Source organism: Mandrillus leucophaeus, unplaced genomic scaffold, assembly GCF_000951045.1.
Source record: "Mandrillus leucophaeus isolate KB7577 unplaced genomic scaffold, Mleu.le_1.0 Scaffold840, whole genome shotgun sequence".
Classification (NCBI taxonomy): Eukaryota; Metazoa; Chordata; class Mammalia; order Primates; family Cercopithecidae; genus Mandrillus; species Mandrillus leucophaeus.
This window is the reverse complement of record NW_012109142.1, coordinates 607,958-628,153: the sequence shown is the minus strand read 5'-3', so window position 1 is coordinate 628,153 and position 20,196 is coordinate 607,958. Positions and strand designations below refer to the sequence as shown.

The window sequence follows — 20,196 nt, the reverse complement described above, 5'->3', positions numbered from 1 at the left end:
TTTAAGTATTAACAATTTTCTGCTTTATTTCAGGGAGGTAGATTAATCGGTGGCTGGGAAGATAACCCTTTTAAAGGAGACTTAAAGATTGTTCTTAGAGGAAATCATACTACCCCAGACTGGGCTCTTCCAGAAGGACCAAATCAAGGGGCAAAGGTCTTAGGTGTGTGTCTACAGATACCAGAAGTGTCACATCTGTTTTGAGAATCTACTTTAAAATATATGGCACTAAAGTACCTATCAGTTCACAATGATAAATACTTTATCATAATAAGTACTTCTGATATAAAAGTGTCAGAAGCTTTTACAGAAATTTGTTTTTATTTACAAAGGGTTATAGAAGTGGCAGAGATTTTTAGAATTAAATCACATCACATTTCACCAGGTAGAAACAGATATAAATGTGCATATTTTAAACCAAAATGTAATTTATTACAAAACTAATATTAACAAATCTCTTTGTGTGTATATTATTTTTCCAATCTGGTTTTCTTCATACAGTTTTCTTTATGTAAGCAAAACTATGTTTCACATTTTTTTACCTTAAAAGGTAACTTTCCTACACATTATTCCATTTATAGTATTAATAAATAATCTGTGGATCAGTTGACTCTGCAATCAATTACCCAATCACAGCTATTGCTGAGATTTAGTTTCCCAGTTGCATTGGTGTACTGTGGATATTCTTATTTGAGCTCGGAAAGCAAATGGCTTGAAAGAGTTTAACCTGGTCACAATTAAGAACTGTTTATATGAATGGTACTGCATATTTATTTAGGAGACACATATAAGCACGTGCTACCATTGTTTTACTGTACGATTTCTAAAACTGACACCAAGTAAATAAGGGGCTAAAAATTGCTTGAGATTGAATTAGCTCACCATTCACAAATGTCCTGAAGCAGACAAATCCAATCTTTAAAAAAAATTACATGTTTTAATTTCAAAAGTAATATATTAAACAACATAGAACAATATCAAGAAAACATATCTGTAAAGAATATACATCTTTCTAATTCTCTTTTAAGGACACTAGCATTAGTTAAAATTTTTTATGTGTCTTCCTATGTTTTTATCTAGGATGCCTATATTCATATTACATATACTGATTTGTGGTGATAGTATTGTTCCTTTCATAAAACATGGTCAAACTAAGTATATTATTATGCAATTTTCTTTTCTCAGTGAACATATTATGAAAATCTTTCCTGATCAAAATGTACAGATAAAACTCTTTTTTATAGCCTATTATTCTACAGTATTAGTATATTAAACTTTATTCCATCCTTTTCCTTTTGATGTATATTTGGATTAATTCCAGTTTCCTCATGTTTCTAAATATTACTGTGGTAAGCATCTTCATTCATGTACTCTTGTATACTGACTTTAATGTCTATGAGCCAGAGTTCCAGAAGTGGGTTAAAGGGTCAAAGTCTTCTTACATGGCTCCAAGCAGAGAGCACCAATTCATTCCTTTCATTCTAAAATGTTTAATCACATAATAAAATATATCAATGAACATTTTCATTTTATACTAGCACCTAACTCAGTACTGTGTGGTGAATAAATAGGAGTGTGCTTTTCTTCTTTAGGGGTGTTTGGTGAGCTAGATCTTCATGGAATTCCACGTTCAATATATAAAACTAAGCTCTCAGAAACTGCAGATGCAGGTTCCAACGTCCTGTCTCTGATGGATGCTGTGGATTGGCAGGTAGAGAAAATAATTATGTAATGGAACATGAATATATACAGTGGGTCAGCTGAAAAAATGTCTATTCTACTCTCATGGGCATTCATTTTCTCATGTGATTAGCCAGATGAAAAGTGGGTATTTTGCAATAAGCTTGCAAAAATTGACCTGATACGAGGCATTTAAAAATTGTGGCTTCAATGGTCCTTTAAAATAAATAGAGAACATTATGTCTGTGTGCATATATACATATGTATGTATATTGTATTTATATATTTTTTATGACTATATATTATGTATATACATTTTATGACATATATGACTGTAGATTAGTCATATAATATATGACTTATATATTATGTATATAGAAGCTAATATATAATATATAAGTCATAAAAATGCATATAAATTAGTCATATTTTATATTAATATATGTCATATAAGAAAAATATGAATATTTTTGGATAAAATTAAAATGACTATTAGTCATTAAAATGTATATATAATACATTAGTCATATTTTATAGTAATGTATATTAGTCATAAAAGAAGAATATGAACATTTTTGGATAAAATTATTTATTATAAATTCTTACAAAACAGAAAATGGAATTATTTAAAATATATTTTATTATCTTGGTTACCTCTTCACTTCTAATTTATGATTTTACATGTTAAGAATTTGAAAAGAAAACAAATTCTGACACCCAATGATATCCATATACTGCCTGTGTTAAATGAGATCTTTTAATAAAGTATAAATGGTAGCAATTCTCATCTCTACTGTGCTCATAAACCATGCACAAGCCATAGAGTCCACATGTTTTAAAATACAGTTTTTAATGCCAAAAAATTAGAGAAATGAATGGATTTCATCTCCAAGCTCTCAGATCTCAGCCAGTTCCTTTCTGGTGAGAACAAGCTTTAGACTCACAGAACAAAGGGAGCCTTAGTTTGAGCAAATCAATGCAAATCATCAAAACATTTGGGTTTGCTCTCTTAGTGTAGTTTATAATGGGTAAATAGAAAGAGGGTTTATTGAGAAGTATTATGATCTATTTGCAATATGTTTTTATTTGCGATAGTTCTGGTGTGATTACTTTTTAAAGAGAATAATTAAGTGATTTTGATATCCTTATTATTTATCCAATTAATACTGTCTGCAAATTTTGTATCAAAGTAATATTTAACCAAGTGTCACACGTTTTTCTAGGCATTCGGGATTTAGTGGTGAAGAAATTTGTCCAAGCTATAACAGAACTTCCTTTGGAGTGGGAGAGTCAGATACTAAATGAACAAATAAATGTCTATTAATTTCAGATAATGTGCATGATGAAGGAAATAAAACAAGTAGTGTGATAGAGACTGCCATGGCAAAGAGTGGCAGATAACATTGAATATTCCAGAGACGGTCTTTGTCAAGGGTACATCTGAGAAGAGATTTGGATGATAAGGAGGAGCTCAGTATACAAAGTTCTAGGACTTAGCCTTGCCCTTCAACTTTCCTCAGGCTTTTCTGCCTTTCAGAAATAACAAGTGAGAGTTAATTGTACTAAACAAACAAACAAAAAACTAGGGAAAAAAATTCAACTCTTAATAATATTGTCCTGATCAGTTCTTAATAAAAATGTGAGTATGTTTGCTTTGATGTCTTTACTTTTTTAGAAAGGTATATTGCTGTGATTTTACTAAACGGCTGAGTTAAAGTTAAGAAAATGCTCAGATAATTCAAAATTTATAATTCTTAATATCAAACACAAACATATATATTTTAGAGACTTTAATGTACTGTTTATTCTTTCTGATAATACCGTAATTGCCAATGAGATATAAATTAAATTTGAATTATTTAATAATGATATCAAGAAATATAAACCTATTTTTAAAATTGTTCTCAAATTTGGCACTTGAATTTTTCTAAGGAGGGAGAAGAGATTGTGATAACAACCACAAGCTATGATTTCCACCAGACAGAAACAAGAAGTATCGTTAAAATCCTGCATGATCATAAAATTCTCATTCTTAATGATAGCCTTTCCTATACTCACTTGGGTAAGTGGATGCTTTTTAATCAAATAGATATATAATTGTATTGAAAGATTCACATTTTCTCTGTAATTATAATTCATTGATAAAACATGTCACAAATATGTTAAAGGAGCATTTTATTCAGATTGGCAATGATACCCAGTGAGCGCTGCTCTTTCTCTGTTGGTTACCGATAGTCCCCGCTATGTGCTTTCATCCATTCAGCAAATATTCAGCAAAGACCTAGTGTATGACATTTTATAGGGTAAGGTTCAACACTTTCTGTTTAAAGCAAGCTTCTAGGTGATTCTTGTTCACACTGAAATTTGAGAATCCTTTATCCAAAAGCCTTGTTGTCCTAAACTGTTTCATGGATATAGTCTTTAGTGGTAAATGCATTTAGACAAGTAACAATGGAAAGATAAAACTATAATTGTTGAGGAAAGAAGGAATAACCATGATCTGAAGATGTTTTCCACTTACAGGAGCAGGGCCTTCCCAGCACTCCAGCCTTTCCCCATTTGGCATGGTACCTTCATCCAAATCTCAGGAAGTGGGAGCAGACAGTAGTGTAAAGTTAGAAAATCCTTTCAGATGCCCCTGATGCTCACATGAACTCCAGATGCAAGACAGCATGATAGACTAGCAGACGTTTGACTTGCGTGAAAAAGAAACTGAAAAGAACTTCTTAAAGCAGTACTTTGATAGAAGTGCATGTGTCTATAATTCTATATCATATATTTTCTTTAAATCTAAAGAAAAGTTTTATTTGAAAAATGTTTCATTGTAATTAGTTGTAAAACAGTTGGTTTTTGAAGTTTGACATTATAGATTCTTTCATTTAAAATATCAAGCATTATTCTCTGTTTGAAATGCACCTGCTTGTCTTAAAGTTTTGAATAACATTTTGTAAAATGTGGCATGTAATCTAGGTTATGTTTTACAAATTGTTAAGATGTAAATGTACAGATGGTATTGGACATGCTACTACCTATTGATAAAGAATCTTGTGGTTGATATAAAATATGCCACAGGGAAAGTGGAACAAACCAAGGTTTAGGTGGCAGGAGTGTTAATTGCCATGCGTTGTTGATTCTCCTCCTAGCTTTGGACAAATTCTTTTACTTCTCTACATTTCCTCACCTATTAAAATTACAATACACTTCTCAATTTGCCATACAACAGGGTTTTCATGTGTAATTTGAAGTGATTATATACTACCTTCAAGATTTGTTAAGTAGTAACTTTATACTTGCTGATGGTAATAATAATTTTGATGTAAATAGAGGAAATATTTTTGGTTATATTTCATTTTATAAATATGAATATCATAATATCAGACTGCCATCTGTATATGTTTAAACATGTAAATCTAATAATTCATGCATTCATGTTGAATTTTGGCTTATTAGAAAGCTGTTTAGCATATGAACTACAAAGGAACTAGTAAAGACAGATATTTCTCAGCACTGGCAATAATCTAGCTGCCTTTATGCTGCAGCTGAAAAATACCATGTCCCTGGAACTGGTGAGAGCTACATGTTAGCAGCTGATGTTGGGATACTGAGTAGGAACATCAAAATGATTGGTGAAGATTACCCAGGTTGGTCCGAGGACTCTTTTGGAGCACGCATACTGGTTGGCTCATTCACTGAAAATATGATGACATTTAAAGGTTAGTATAAATTCAGTTTATTTTTCTAAATGAGCTATAACATGATCTCATCTATATTTAGTCAGCTCTTACATAATTCTCACTTTTTAAATAAGATTATGTGGGAAAATAAAACATAAAAAGTGATTATGTAGCCCAGGTGTTACCTTCCAAGTAAATTCTCTTAAATTACTGCTTTTACTTTTATCTTCACAGACAAAATGAATTATCAAATTAACAATGACCTTCGGTAACAGCTAGACCAGTCTTTCACCTAACAGAGATAATTTTATAATAAGTACCGCAGATCATTTGTTGCTTTTGTTTTGGTTTAAGGAAAATTTCAAGCATACACCAAAAATAGAGAAAACAATATAATGAATCCCAGTGTACTAATCACCAGCTTCAACGATGATCAGCTTTGGCCAATCTTGTTTCACCTACACCTCCATCCACTTTCTACATGCTCCTGGATTGTATTGAAGCAACCACACATTATATCATCTAGAAGTATTTTAGTGTGTAACTGTAAGACATTGTAGAAAACATCAACAAATATCAGACCTAAAAATGTTAATTTCTTAATAATAATTTCTTATCAAATGATAGTTCAAATTTCCCCAGGATCCTCCTTCCTTTCCTCCTTCCCTTCCTTCCTCCCTCCCTCCCTTCTTCCCTTCCTCCATCCTTCCTTCCTTCCTTCCATCCATCCTCTTGTTTCAAATAAGTATCTAAATAAGATCCACATTTCAACTGGTTATGAATCTTAAATCTCTGATTCATTCCTCTCTCCTTGCATTTTATCTATAAAAGAAGTTGGTCCTCTAATTCTGTGGAGTTTCCAACATTCTGGAATTTAGTGATTGCATTCCTGAAATTTAACTTGTTCTCGTCTCCCTGTATTTCCTATGCCTAGGTGATCTAAAACTAGAGGCTTCAGGCTCAATTTTTAGGCAAGAATTATGCCAGACAGCGTGTCTCAGGCCTGTAATCCCAGCACTTTGGGAGACCAAGTTGGGAGGACTGCTTGAGGCCAGGAGTTTGAAATCAGCCTAGGCAACAACCCAATTGCAAAAAAAAAAAAAGGAAAAGGTACAGTTGGTAGTGTATTTTTCCATCAGTAAATACATAATGTATGATTGTTTCTCTTCTTACAATGCTAATAGCTACTAATTAACATTGCCTAGATTCATTAAATCATTAAGATTTAAAATTTCCTCCTCATTTATAATGAAGAAGATCTCCTCTAAACAACCATTTGACTGCACTGAAAAATACTTCGTATAGGAAATACAGGAAAAAATGCTTGATTTTTCCTCATATTGACTAGGTTTCAAAATAATATGTTTGTTCCCAAGCATCCTCCAAAGGTGACAGGGAGTTTTTGGTTTGTTGTTAGTATCATTATGTGCTCCTGGGTCAAAACATATTTGACCTGTTCAAATCCATTGTGATTGTTAATCTGATTAATACTCAGAACGCTCCATTATTGACCTTCAGAACCTTTTCATGTTGATGCCTGTCTTCTTGACATGAGTTAGTTTTCTAAGCCTCTTTACTTTCTGATACGGGAAGCACATACTGTAATTTTTTTCTAAGACCGGAACTCAATTGTTCCTCCAAGTAATTCTGGTTCTTTTTATTGGAAGATGTTATTTGGATCCCACAATCTGGGTACTAGGACTAGAGCATCCATTCTTGATTTGAACTGTTGCTGCAGGTACTCACTTGTTCAAAACACTGCCTATTTCATTTTGCAACGGATCTATTCTAGAAAATCTTTATATTGAGAAGACAGCAATCTCACTACAGCCTCTACTTATTGTTCATAATCTGCCAGAGGAAGTTTAACTGATGATGATGGTGCCGCTGCTGCTGCTAATGATGGTGATGGTAATGATGATCATGACACAAGATCACGGGCACTGTGCTAGGCATTAAACACGTACTATCTCATTTAATCCTCATAATGTTATGGCATAAATATTATCCCTCTTTTAAAGATGAAGAAACAGATGAATAAAGGGGTACAGTTGCTTTGATCTTGAATATTAATCTGTGTCTTTCTCACTTCAAATTCGGTGAAGAACCCTGACAGTCTTTCCTTGCTCTGATATATTGTTTTGTGATGTGAGTAAAGATAACATATCTGTGGTTTTTGTAAGCCCAGGTGGTTTATAGTAATCATGTCGTCTCTATCATTATCTCAATTTTTCATATCTTTTCAACCATGTATATAAGAATTGGCTCATGGATTTCAAGGTAGGCTTTCTCTTCTAGTACAAAATAACTCTTCTCCAACACATTCTATTAAGTATCATTTTTTGAACAAATAATATTCTCTTTGGTTATTTTCCAGCCATGAATTCCTGGGCCTCAGTTTTTTTTTTTTAACTAGATGATAGAGATATAAAAGTTCCTAACTCACAGGGTGCTTTGTGAGAATTAAACCCCATATTGTCTGTTATGCATTTAGTGCAGCACTTGACACAGAGCAATCTCTCATCGATTGTTATTGCTGTTATTAGTAGTCTGTAAAATAACCCTTTGTCACCTCGATGGTACTTATGATAAGCTGACCAGCAGATAATTGGCAACACATATTCTGAAAGAGATTATAAAAGATAATGCCCTTAAAAGCTCTTTATGGCATCAAAAGGGAAATGTCAGGTAAATTATATCTTATGCCTTATGCCATACATTCTCAATTCGAAAATATCACCCCCTACCCCAGGAGGAAAAACTTAGTTCTGGGGGTGGGGGCAAAAAACATAGGTATTACAATGGTTTGTGGTCCTCCAAAAGGCCACTGTACACTAACAGATATATGGTATATATGCGTTATTAAAATTTTGTGGGAGAGTGCAGGCTATTAAGAAAAACAATGTTGAAAAGGGCTGTTTATGAGTACAATGAAAAGAGGTCTGAGAAATACTACTACTTCTGGATTAAAGGAGCAAATAATAACTAATGATTTTTTCATGAAAAATTTGAACTTTGTGTAGCTTTTCAAAAATGTTTTATTCCAACTGTTTTAAGAAAAACAAATTTTAAATCTTTCCCTACCTTAGGAAATGCAAGAATAAGTAATGTGGAATTTTATCACAGTGGTCAAGAAGGCTTCAGGGATAGCACAGATCCAAGATATGCTGTAACGTTTCTTAACCTAGGACAGGTTTGTGCTTTATTTTTAATTTTGTGTATATTAAAAATACGTAAACTATTTTTATTTTCACGTGACTTCTAAATAGCCACATCTTATATTAGCTAAAATTATAATCTAATATAATAAAACTTTCTTGGCATTAACTTTTTAGACCTATATAAGTAGGATTTGATTCCATCCATATTGTGTACTTATTTAAGGCCAGTAAAAATCATAGGAAAAGTAGTATAGAGGGTGAAAAAATGGAAGATCTATAATAGTGGTTTATATATCCACTTTATTTTGCAATGACCAAAAACATTTTTCCAAATGGTTTCCATTAAACAAAGAGAGTATTGCTCAAACTTCTCAAATGAAATGCATGTCTGATCTATGCCTCCATCAACAGTGGGAAAATAAATATTCCTAGAGGGCTGGTGATTTAAGAAAAATGAGAGACAGGATATCTCTTAGTAGAAATAAATAAATAATCTTTTAGGTTTAAATTGAAACCCCAAACCTGTTCACTGAATGGTTCCTATAGACATTTGAATAGTAACTCCTTGCCTAAAGTATTTTTTGTAATAAAAAAAAATCCCTGTCATCATGAACTATTCTTAAAAAAGAACTTTTTGGCACCTTAGCATTTTATAAGTGATAATAGGAATATAAATGCATAGAAAAGCACTTAAGAATTTTGAATCTGCATTTAAAGCATATATATTTAATATATCTAATAATAAATTCAGATACATGGAAATTTGCATATTTTATATATGGATATATTAAAGATTTATGGAGAAATCATCTTTAAGAGAAAGTGAATTGAGTATTGATGATTGATCAAGATTTACTGAAAATCATTTACTTCAATTTTTTTCTTTAAATATATTGTAATTTTATTTTTAAAATGTTCTCTGTATCCCAATGTTTTATAGATTCAAGAACAGGGTTCATCCTATGTTCGAGGCTGTGCTTTTCACCATGGCTTCTCTCCAGCAATTGGTGTATTTGGGACAGATGGATTGGACATAGATGACAACATAATTTACTTTACAGTGGGAGAAGGTAATATAATAATATTTTGGTCCAAATTACATGTCCTGTGGAGGCTTTCTTATCTGTAAACTCTAGAGCCATACTGCCCAATTGATCTTTCTGTGAGGATGGAAATGGTCTATATTTATGCTGTCTAATAATAGTAATTACTAAATCACATGTGTCTATTGAGCACTTGAATTATGGCTAGGAGCTGAATTGTGACTGAGGAAATGAACTTTCAATTTTAATGGTACATAATTTAATTGCACTTAATATACATTTAAATAGCCACATGTGGCTATGGCTATCATATTAGACACTATAGCCCTACAACATGAAAGAATTTTTACCAGACCACATTCTTATATGAGTTATCTAATCACTAATTATTTAAATGTAATACTCCTCACATATAAATCACAAATACTATTACAAATAAAGTTTATATACAACTGTAGACATATTATATTGATTTTTGTCAGTATAAAGTATAATAAACTTATTTAATTTATATAAAAGCTGTGGGTTTGTTAAATAAAATCTGAGATGGACCCGGTGAACCCACATATTTAACAAGCACCCCAGAAGATTCTAATTCAGGTAGTCTATTAAAGAGGGAGAGTTCATTATCAAAGAGTTCAGAGGAATCTTTCAAAAATCGAAGAGGATCATTTGTCAGGCTCAAAGTAGAAAAATAATTTTATAGAAAACCAAAAGACATTACTCATAATAGTCGTTTCAAATTGACTTATGTATTTTGGGGATTTTCTTTCCTTGTTTTCTTTTTTTCTTTTTTTCTTTTTTAACAGGTATAAGAATATGGGGGAATGCCAACCAAGTCCGAGGGAATTTGATTGCACTTTCGGTTTGGCCAGGAACCTATCAGAACAGAAAAGATTTAAGTTCAACTCTCTGGCATGCAGCAATTGAGGTAATGAGAATAAACTTATAATTATACTAACTTATAATGATATCAGTGATTGAAAAAATATAATAAAATGAGCTAACTAAAGGAGTGAATGCACTTTTAAAAAGATGATGTAAGTTTCGGTAGCCATTGGTCTATTTTTTTCTGTTGATGTCTATTGGTTTAAATAGTTCTCTTACCTCCTTTATTCTCCAACATTATTTCAAGTTCCAGTACAGGGCCTCTTTGCTGCTAATACTCGACTGAGTGCTTTGGGCATATTACTACTTAATTCTGAATTTAGTTTCCTCCCTAAAAATGAAAATAGACAATGAAATCTCTAAAATCCTTTTCTCATCTAAAATGGTCATGATTCTACATGCAAGGTTATTATACTTATCTGATATTACTCATTGGAACCTTCTTGTTTCCCATGAAGTTTCTTCAATTACTGTGTTTGTTTAGATATAGAGTAAGATTACAAACAAGAAAAGAGAAAGTGGAGGAGATAGCTTCCTCCTGCCTTTACCTATGACATAGAATCGAAAGAAATTAAAAATAGTTACTTTTGAAAGATGGGATAAGGATTGAGTTTTTTTTTTTTTTTTTTTTTTTTTGATGGAGTCTAACTCTGTCGCCCAGGCTGGAGTGCAGTGAAGGCTGGAGGTTCTTATGAGCATGCACAACTATTAATACCTTAAGGTAAAATCTGAAAACTGAAATTTAGTACACATTTATGAGGTAAAAAATAATCTCTTTTTATCTGTTTATACATATTAAATGTCAATTCCAAATCTTTAAGGCTATTTGTGTCTTTTGAAAGAAAGGGTACTTAATTGACATTTATGAATTCATGTGACTCTATTTTTATCAAAATATTTAAAAATAAATGTGTTTAATATGATTGCAACTTTTGACTGTTTTGCTGACACCATAGGCAAGAATGATATGTGTGCTGTATGCTTCCATTTTTTTCTACTTTGACTTGGCTTATAAAATAAAATTGTTTAGTAATTACCTAACACTCATGCTAACCTACTTTGTGATTATAGCAAACGTTATGTAAACTAGTCAATGTCTCCACTGAATCTTATGATCCACTGTCATTGCCTCAGTTGTCTTTTTTAAAATAAATTAATCAAATTGGTAACAAAACATAACTAAAAAGAGCCTGTAAAAAGAGCTTGCACCTGTAATCCTAGCTACTTGGGAGGTTAAGAGGATTGCTTAAGCTTAGGAGTTTGAGACCTACCTGGGCAACATAGCGAGACCCTGTCTCAAAAAATATATATACACACACATAATTTTATATGAATATATATTTATATTAAACATATATAAATATAATATATAAATATATATTTATCACTTTTTCAGTGATCACAAATTCCTGAACAAAGTATTAACATTCTTGTTACCTTGTTATAATACTGGAACTTGTTCTGTGCCTTGTAAATTTTAAACCACATTCAGTGGATTTTGTGACTGAAATAAGAAATAATCTCTTTAATGTAGTTTTTAAATGAAGTCCAGGCTATAGTACTTAATGATGGTTTTACACTAAGAACCTAGTGTAATTTCAATACATCACTTGTAATTAAGTTTGAATGGGGTAAATAATAAATTAAATTTTTCCTCCTGAAAATGTAGTCATAATTAAAGGTTTTCATAAGTATATTGTCATATACTTACTCTCAATTTATATAAATGTTTACTAGCCTGATGCACAGTATTTTTTTTTAAATCATTGCACTAGATAAATAGAGGGACCAATACAGTTTTACAGAATAATGTAGTTGCTGGATTTGGAAGAGCAGGATACCGCATTGATGGTGAACCTTGCCCAGGTAAGTCTTTTAAACCAGGAATCGCTAAAACTAGGAAATAACTTGTTCAAAATCATTAAAATAAATAATTATTGTTTGTTAATTCAATATATAATATCTTTTCCTTCTGGTCACTGAAATAACTCAACAAGATAAATTATTTCAAGATAACATTGGATCTAAAAAAATAAATAGGTTTCTAAGGAAAACTTTATTTTCCCAAGTTTATGATCCCAAAACTCCAATAGCAACTTGAGTTGTTGATTTGGTCGGCATTGGGACAGTAAGTACCTCATTCCACCACCATTTTTACAAAAACAGCACTTATTATAGAGATACATGTTGACATACACCATTATTTTAACTTCTACTTTGATAGAATAAATGTTCACTATTCATATGTTAAACCTGCATGCATCAAAAAGTCAATGAACATGAACAGACACTTCTCAAACATAGATTTCTCTATATTAGATTAGTAAAAATTAAGAACTAACTGAGCATCTACTCTTTTGACAAGGCTGTAGGGAAAGCAAAACATTTACACCTTGCTGGTTGAAGGACAAAACAATATCATCTCTGCTTAGGGTAACATGACAACATCTACCAAAATAACACATGCATTTACCTTTGACTCAGCATTTCCACTTCTATGAATCTAGCTAACAGTTGCCTTCACAAACTTAGAAAATTATTTATGAACAAGGTTATTCATCACAGCATTGTCTGTACTAGCAGAAAACCGAAAGCCATTTGTGTCCCCCAATGGTAGAATAGTTATATAAAGCCAGACGATGGAACACTAGACTACTCAAAGAAAGAAGGCAGAAGAGTTCAATGTATTGATATGAAGAACTCTCTAGAATATTCTTAAGTGCTAACTGGAGAGTGCAAAATAGTTTATAAAATACTATTTTAGGTATAATACATATAAAATGTTTTGTGGAAGAAATAGAAGGAATCAGAATGTATATGGTATTTGTATTTACATAAGAAAAGTATAAAAATCATAGAAAGTAATTGGGAACAAGGGAACTCAGTACTTATAATTGTGTACTTTTTCAATAACCTCTATATTTTCAACCATGTAAATAAATTATTATGAGATGAAAACAGTGAAATACATAATAAATCTGCAGACTTTACCCCTCAAGAAATTTAAAGAAAGTTAAAGAAAATGGGACTTTCTCTGAGAAATGTAGGCCCCTTCCAGAATTGATTTAAAAAAAAAAAAAAAAACTCAGTATAGTTACTTTTTAACAGCTTTATTTGGCATGATTTATATAGCATAAAATTCATCTTTTTAAAAAATATACTAGTTAAAAGTGTGTTTATTTTTAAGATTCTTTGAATCAGCATTTTTTTTTTCTGTCAATTCAAACAGTTTTAGACTTAAGCGGGTTTTATTCTTGTGCAAAATACATTTTGAAGGAATAAAAACTACTTTGTCAACATACTAAACTGATTCCTTGATATATGCTCTTGTTAAATATTTTAGTTCCCAACCGCTTGAAGTGGCTTTTCTTTGACTTAAAATTTTAAAATAGCTAATTTCTTTACAACTTCAACAAAGTTATCCTTATGGATTTTTCAACATCAAAATGTGATCTTTGAATATGAGTATTTACTAGTATGTATAATGCTATGTAATGCATTTTTCACTGACTATGTGGATATTCCTAAATAATTGAGACTATTTATAAGGAGATTTTGGAGTTATAGCAACTGAAATATGAAACATCACAGAGGAATGAAGCATTTACGTTCCTGTAATGGTCCATCAATTTATTCAATCCATCCCCCAGACAAGAGTCTGGGAAGCTCGGGATAGTGAAATACACCGGGTTCAGGGGTGAAACCCTATCTGTCCATGCATCTATTATTGTGTGACTCTAAGGGAGAGAAATGTGAAAATCTTCTTATGCAGGAAAATTATCAAAACCAGGAAGATCATAAATAAAATGTAAAACCCAAAGGATTAGGAAGAAGGGAAAATCAAGAGAAGATAAAAGGAAACAGATACCAGGGAACCTGAACAGGAGAGCTGGTATTAAGTACAATTTAGGAGACAGTGCTGCTCTTTATAGACAGTCCTCCAATTCATGACTGTTTGGGGAGGCAGTTATTAAGGTTATTGAACTGATTTGGACATCAGTAAAACTTTCATTAAAATCCCCTTTGTTCTATATATTAATAATGAGTATAGTTGCCATTTGTTGAGAGTATTTGCTACGCACTTTATGTAGGTGATTTTATTTTATTTTGAAACAATTCTGAATTAATCATTAAAACTTTTTACATATGAGGAAACTAAGGTCCTAAAACAATTTTCCCAAGATAATGCCTACACCAATTGTTAAAATATTTAAAGACCACCTATCTCTGTACAACCTTCTAGGCTCCAAGAAATGATGGTGAATGAGCTAGGTGCAATGTCTTCTCTTATGAAGCTTACATATTACTAGGAGAGAAGAGATGGATAATTCACAAATAATTAATAATAAAAATATCAAGTGAAAGGAATTTTAATTGCAATGTAAAGTGACTGAGGTGTTATTTTGAATCAGGTATTTAGGGAAGGTCTTTTAAGGAAGTGACATTTGACTTGAAAATGGGATGGCCAAAAGGACATAGCAATGGAAAGATGTTTAGGGGGAGCATTTCACGGACAGTAAGCTGTACCATTGTGTTTCAAGTTTAAGCTTATTTGTATCTACCCATTCTCTTTCTAATTAAATTAATGTTTACTTTAATCAGACAAAATAATGTAAGGGTGTTAACACTAAATTTTGTAAATGAGTATACAGTTATTTTAAATAACAGTGAAGAGACTAGTTAGACAAAATTAAATACTAATTAGAATAAGCCAGGCGAAGTGGGGCATGCCTGTAGTCCCAGCTACTCAGGAGGCCAAGGCAGGAAGATGGCTTGAGTTTGAGACCAGTTTGAGCAACATAGTGAGACTCTATCTTGAGAACATTTAAAGAAAAATACTAAATAGAGTGAACCATAAATGGCAGAGCCATAAAAATATTTGATCATATTAAACCTGATATCAGAATTATGTATGCAATTTTGAAAAGAATTTTGTTAACTTTAACCGATACTGCTTATTAAAACTATGTGACATGAACTGTAGCGTTCATTCTCTGGTTCTATATTTCCTTCCAAGGCCAGTTTAATCCCGTGGAAAAGTGGTTTGACAATGAAGCCCATGGGGGTTTATATGGTATCTATATGAACCAAGATGGCCTTCCTGGATGTTCTCTTATACAAGGATTTACCATTTGGACATGCTGGGATTATGGAATTTATTTTCAGGTAATTATGATTAAAGATGGTGATTTTTAATTTGTTTTATGATTGTCCTTAGTATTATGTAACCTGTAAATTCTGTTGCAGACCACAGAGAGTGTGCACATTTATAATGTGACCCTGGTTGACAATGGAATGGCCATTTTTCCAATGATTTACATGCCAGCTGCTATATCACACAAAATTTCCAGTAAAAAAGTACAAATTAAGGTAAGAAATTAATACAGCCACACCATGGGGAAAAAAATAACTCAGAGAAGGGTAGAATTACTGAAGGACTAATAAGAATAATCTCCTTAACTTCTATCTGTCTCACCCACACCTCCCTGCCTTTGTTCCCACTGCCCTCTGCTTAAAAAACTGTTCATTCTTATCCCTCCTCCTCCCTTCCCTCTTCTTGTTTATCACCTGCTAATCTTGCAATAGTAATTTTCACTCCCTCTATGAAGTTTTTTCTGAGCCAGTTTAGGTGGTAATGACACTTCCTCCACTTTTTTGTTCCTTCTGTTCCCTGGATGTGTTTATCACAGAAACACAATATGTCCTTATATATAATTATTTACATGTCTGTCTTCCCTCTCCTATTCTCAGTGTTTTTCCAGTTGGGGTTGCAATCACACTTTTTTCATCTTTGTTTAATGAATGATCCACTTTTTGAATTTATACTTTGTGTTTTATTTACTACAGTAGAATTCAGTATTATTCATTATCATGTTTTATTTTAGTAAGAGCTATTATTAATGCTATATTGGTTGGCTTATTTCCAAACAGAGCTCATTAATTGTTGGAAGTAGCCCTGGGTTTAATTGCTCTGATGTCCTAACTAATGATGATCCCAATATTGAACTCACTGCTGCTCATCGGAGTCCTAGATCTCCATCAGGTGAAAAATTTGAAACTTTAATGTTGGTGTTCATATGAGTGCATATTCAATTTTCATTAACTTTTTTTTTGGTAAAAGGTGGGAGAAGTGGGATTTGTTGGCCTACCTTTGCTTCAGCTCATAACATGGCACCCCGAAAGCCCCATGCAGGGATCATGAGTTACAATGCCATCAGTGGCCTTTTGGACATCTCAGGCAAGTACACAATCTTTTATAAACCTTCTCAATGAGTTTCTGTAAAGAATATGTAGAGGGTAACTAATAATGTTTCATTGTCAGTAAAAATGATTTAAGTGAATTTTTATAGCAATCTGCTCAATATGACAAATCAGACATTAGAGTCAATTTCGAGAATGGTTCCTTGGCAGGATTCTTATACTGTATGTTGAAGAATTGATGTTAAATTTTCCTTCTAAAACAACAACAACAAAACACTGTATTGTGATTTAATATTAATTAATTTGTATAATTTTAAAAGCCTTTTCATGTGAGTAGGATTATATATTATCATCCCCTTTTAAAATTTAAGAACCTTAAGCTCATAGAACTTTAGTGCCTGGCCGAATTCCCACAGCTATTGGCACAGCTAGGATTAGCATCAAAATCTTCTGATTCAAACTCCACTGCTCTTTCACTGAACCAGGATGGCTGCTTAGAAATGTAAAATAATTATATAGAAATTAATGTAGTAAACACATCAATTATTTTCATTTGGCCTATTAAATAACACTGTACATTTCCTGTTGTAATGGAGCAAGTCTCCCTTCCAGGATAATTTTAACCAGTGTCTCTTTGAAGAAAGTAGTTCAATACGTTAGACATCTAAGTTTTCACAGATTCTTCCTCACAACTTTAGATCCCAGAAATGTGAAACAAATGGGCAACATTTTTAAGTGTTAATTGCAATGATGATACCCTTGGAGGAAATTGTATAACATGCTACATAGGTTGTAATTGAACATATATGGCTTTTAATAAACAATATGCTCCAGAATATTATAAATATCATGTGGCAATGAAACTGCCCTTATGAAATGAAGCCTTAAAATTGAAGTTTATGGAAAGAACACGAATAACTATTATTCTTTCATAAGATATAGTCTTTTAAAATAATATATGAAAGTTAGTTGACTTAGATTCCCTAGAAACAGACTTAGATGAGGACTTTTATATTAGTGGCTTCTTGGAATGCCTAGTAGAAAGGGAAGAAAGAGAACAGGGCAAGGGAAGTTGCTAAGCAAGGATGTGACATGAGCTGTAGGGTAGCTTCACTTGATGCCACTGGGAAACTCTGGAATGTAAGTTAAAATTGCCACGGAGTTGATCTCACATTTGGCGAGGTGGGTGGGGGACGGTAGTCATTTGTATCCCCATGTTAGTTTTTGGTTACAGCTGCCCCTATGGGGAGGACCTTAATTTCCCAGGTATGTGGTTCCTTTTTGGCTAAGCTAATTGTCTGGGGAAAAGGACAGTTGTTAACAGCCAATTATTCAAAGAGATGAGAGATGGGTGTACCAGCCTTTATCCACTTCAGTCCTCTCTTGGGATCCCTGGGATCTACTTGCTTTTTTCATTATTACTTACATTAAGTTATTCTACCAGGACTGATTTCTCCCAAATTCTGCATGGTCACAATTTCTGGGAAAAACTTTAAGAAGTGGGTTGGTGGTCACACTGCCACAGCTGGTCCCTAAACCATAAATGATACTCATCATTTCTCTCATCCATTGCCCTTTCTAAATTTCTGTCTTCCCTGGCTAACACTTCTGCTTGTCAAGATGGCTTGCTTGGTAGAATGGCTCAGACCCTTATCCCTGTTATAAATAGGCCCCTGGTCCATGGTGGCTCATGCCTGTAATCCCAGTACTTTGGAAGGCCAAGGCAGATGAATCATGAGGTCAGGAGTTCAAGACCAGCCTGGCCAACATGGTGAAACCCCAACTCTACTAAAAATACAAAAAAATTAGCTGGGCATAATGGCGGGTGCCTGTAATCCCAGCCACTTGGAAGGCTAAGGCAGGAGAACCGCTCAAACCTGGGAGGCCGAGGTTACAGTGAGACGAGATCACACCACTATACTCCAGCCTGGGCAACAGAGTGAAACTCTGTCTGAAAAAAAAAAAGTCCCTGGTTTCTGTGCCTTTATGAAGCCATGACTTCTGTACTTGCCATTTTACAACTAATAGTGGGCATATACCCTGGTGGATCACGTGAGTGCATCCTGCCGTCATTCTATAGAATAGGCCTACCTCTGCATGGTGATCAGGGTCAGTTACTTCTGCCAGATGGTAAAACCTTCTTTGTCTGATGAGAAGCCTGCAGTAACCATGAGGTAGGTATAGCTTTATTTTTTTGAGTTACTTACTGTATGTCCTGCTGAAAACACGTCTCATCTGGGAACCAAGACCTCCAGACTCATAGAACCTAAAATTTTAGTATTGGAAACACAAGTTTCCCAAGTGAACTTCCAGGGATAATGGTGAAAAAAGTTACTCCTACTTCTTGCCTTTGGTACCAGCACCCACGTATTCTATATTTTTGATATTTACCACCATATAATGTCTTTTGTTTTAGGTTAATAACACATGTTTTGCAGGTTGTTATTTCCAAAGCTGACAGCTCAGCTGTGCCTTCAAGAGTCTATTCCATCAGTCTGTTGGAGTGATTCTCCAGATGCTGTATTGTATGATTGCAGCAATTCTTCCATTGTGATCCCATTGTCTTATGCTCACCCCGTACCTATTTTGTTGAACATGAGATCTTTGGTCTAGGGTGATGTTATGCAGGAGCTCATGCCATTAGATCACTTTGTGAGTCCTAGTATGGTGGTGCTAACTGAAGCCCTATAAGAAAAAAAACTCCCACCAGGAATACATGTCAGTACTACTCAGCATGAATTGTTACCCTTTCCAGGGTGGAATAAATCCAGTGTCACCAACTTTAAGTAAATGTTTGATTTCCTGAGGAATGGTAGTATACTAAAGACTTCATTTTAATTTCTGTGCCGGGCAATTTGGGTCAGACATTAAGTAGTGGAAGTAGCTCCACTGACCTTGGAAGGAAGAAGGCCATGCTGTTGGAGCCATGCATAGCCTCCATCTCCACCAAAAAGGCTACTCAATTCATAAGCTGATTTGTAAGGGCTGGGGTGGCTGAGGACAGAGATTAACTGACATTTGTTGGACAAATCATCCTGCCCATTTGGTTTTTTCAGGTACTCTTCTGTATTGAATGCTTATTGGTAGGCAATAGCATGCCTTTTGTACCCATTTTGACAGATATAGCCACAAGTTTTTTTCCTGAACATCCAGTCTACTTTCTTCCAGGCCCCTTACCAACGAGCTAAGCCACTCATCACTACCCAGGAGTCCATATTTATCCTTACTTTTGATAAATTCTCTCTCCACAAAAAGTAGATGATCCTGTGTACCACCCAAATTTCTCTTAATTGGAAAGATCTTCCCACACCACACCACCCCACACTCATTCAAGGCCACCTCTGAGTTGGGCTGAAATGCATTGGAATTATATAATACATCCATTTCAATATTCCCATTTTTGAGCCTTTGACCTGCATTTTTCTCACAACATGTCATGGAAATTTGGGCATTTCTACTTAATGTGTGCCATCACTATTTCCAAGCTTTTAAAAGTCATTCCAACAACATATTAAAACTGGCCATACTAGTGTATAATTCCCTTGGAAC

The 20,196-nt window shown here is 33.4% G+C and overlaps 1 protein-coding gene across 1 annotated transcript in view; it reads left to right on the top strand.

Annotated features, from left to right (window-relative positions):
- The window catches only part of PKHD1L1 (polycystic kidney and hepatic disease 1 (autosomal recessive)-like 1), a 168,118-nt gene that overhangs the window by 119,473 nt on the left and 28,449 nt on the right, over positions 1-20,196 (top strand). Inside the window, exons 56-66 of the mRNA XM_011968382.1 lie at positions 1,593-1,711; positions 3,613-3,742; positions 5,220-5,393; positions 8,444-8,547; positions 9,456-9,585; positions 10,368-10,489; positions 12,222-12,312; positions 15,464-15,612; positions 15,694-15,816; positions 16,378-16,489; positions 16,568-16,684. Coding sequence (XP_011823772.1) covers positions 1,593-1,711; positions 3,613-3,742; positions 5,220-5,393; positions 8,444-8,547; positions 9,456-9,585; positions 10,368-10,489; positions 12,222-12,312; positions 15,464-15,612; positions 15,694-15,816; positions 16,378-16,489; positions 16,568-16,684 — 1,371 coding nt within the window. The remainder of the gene's footprint in view (positions 1-1,592; positions 1,712-3,612; positions 3,743-5,219; positions 5,394-8,443; positions 8,548-9,455; positions 9,586-10,367; positions 10,490-12,221; positions 12,313-15,463; positions 15,613-15,693; positions 15,817-16,377; positions 16,490-16,567; positions 16,685-20,196) is intronic.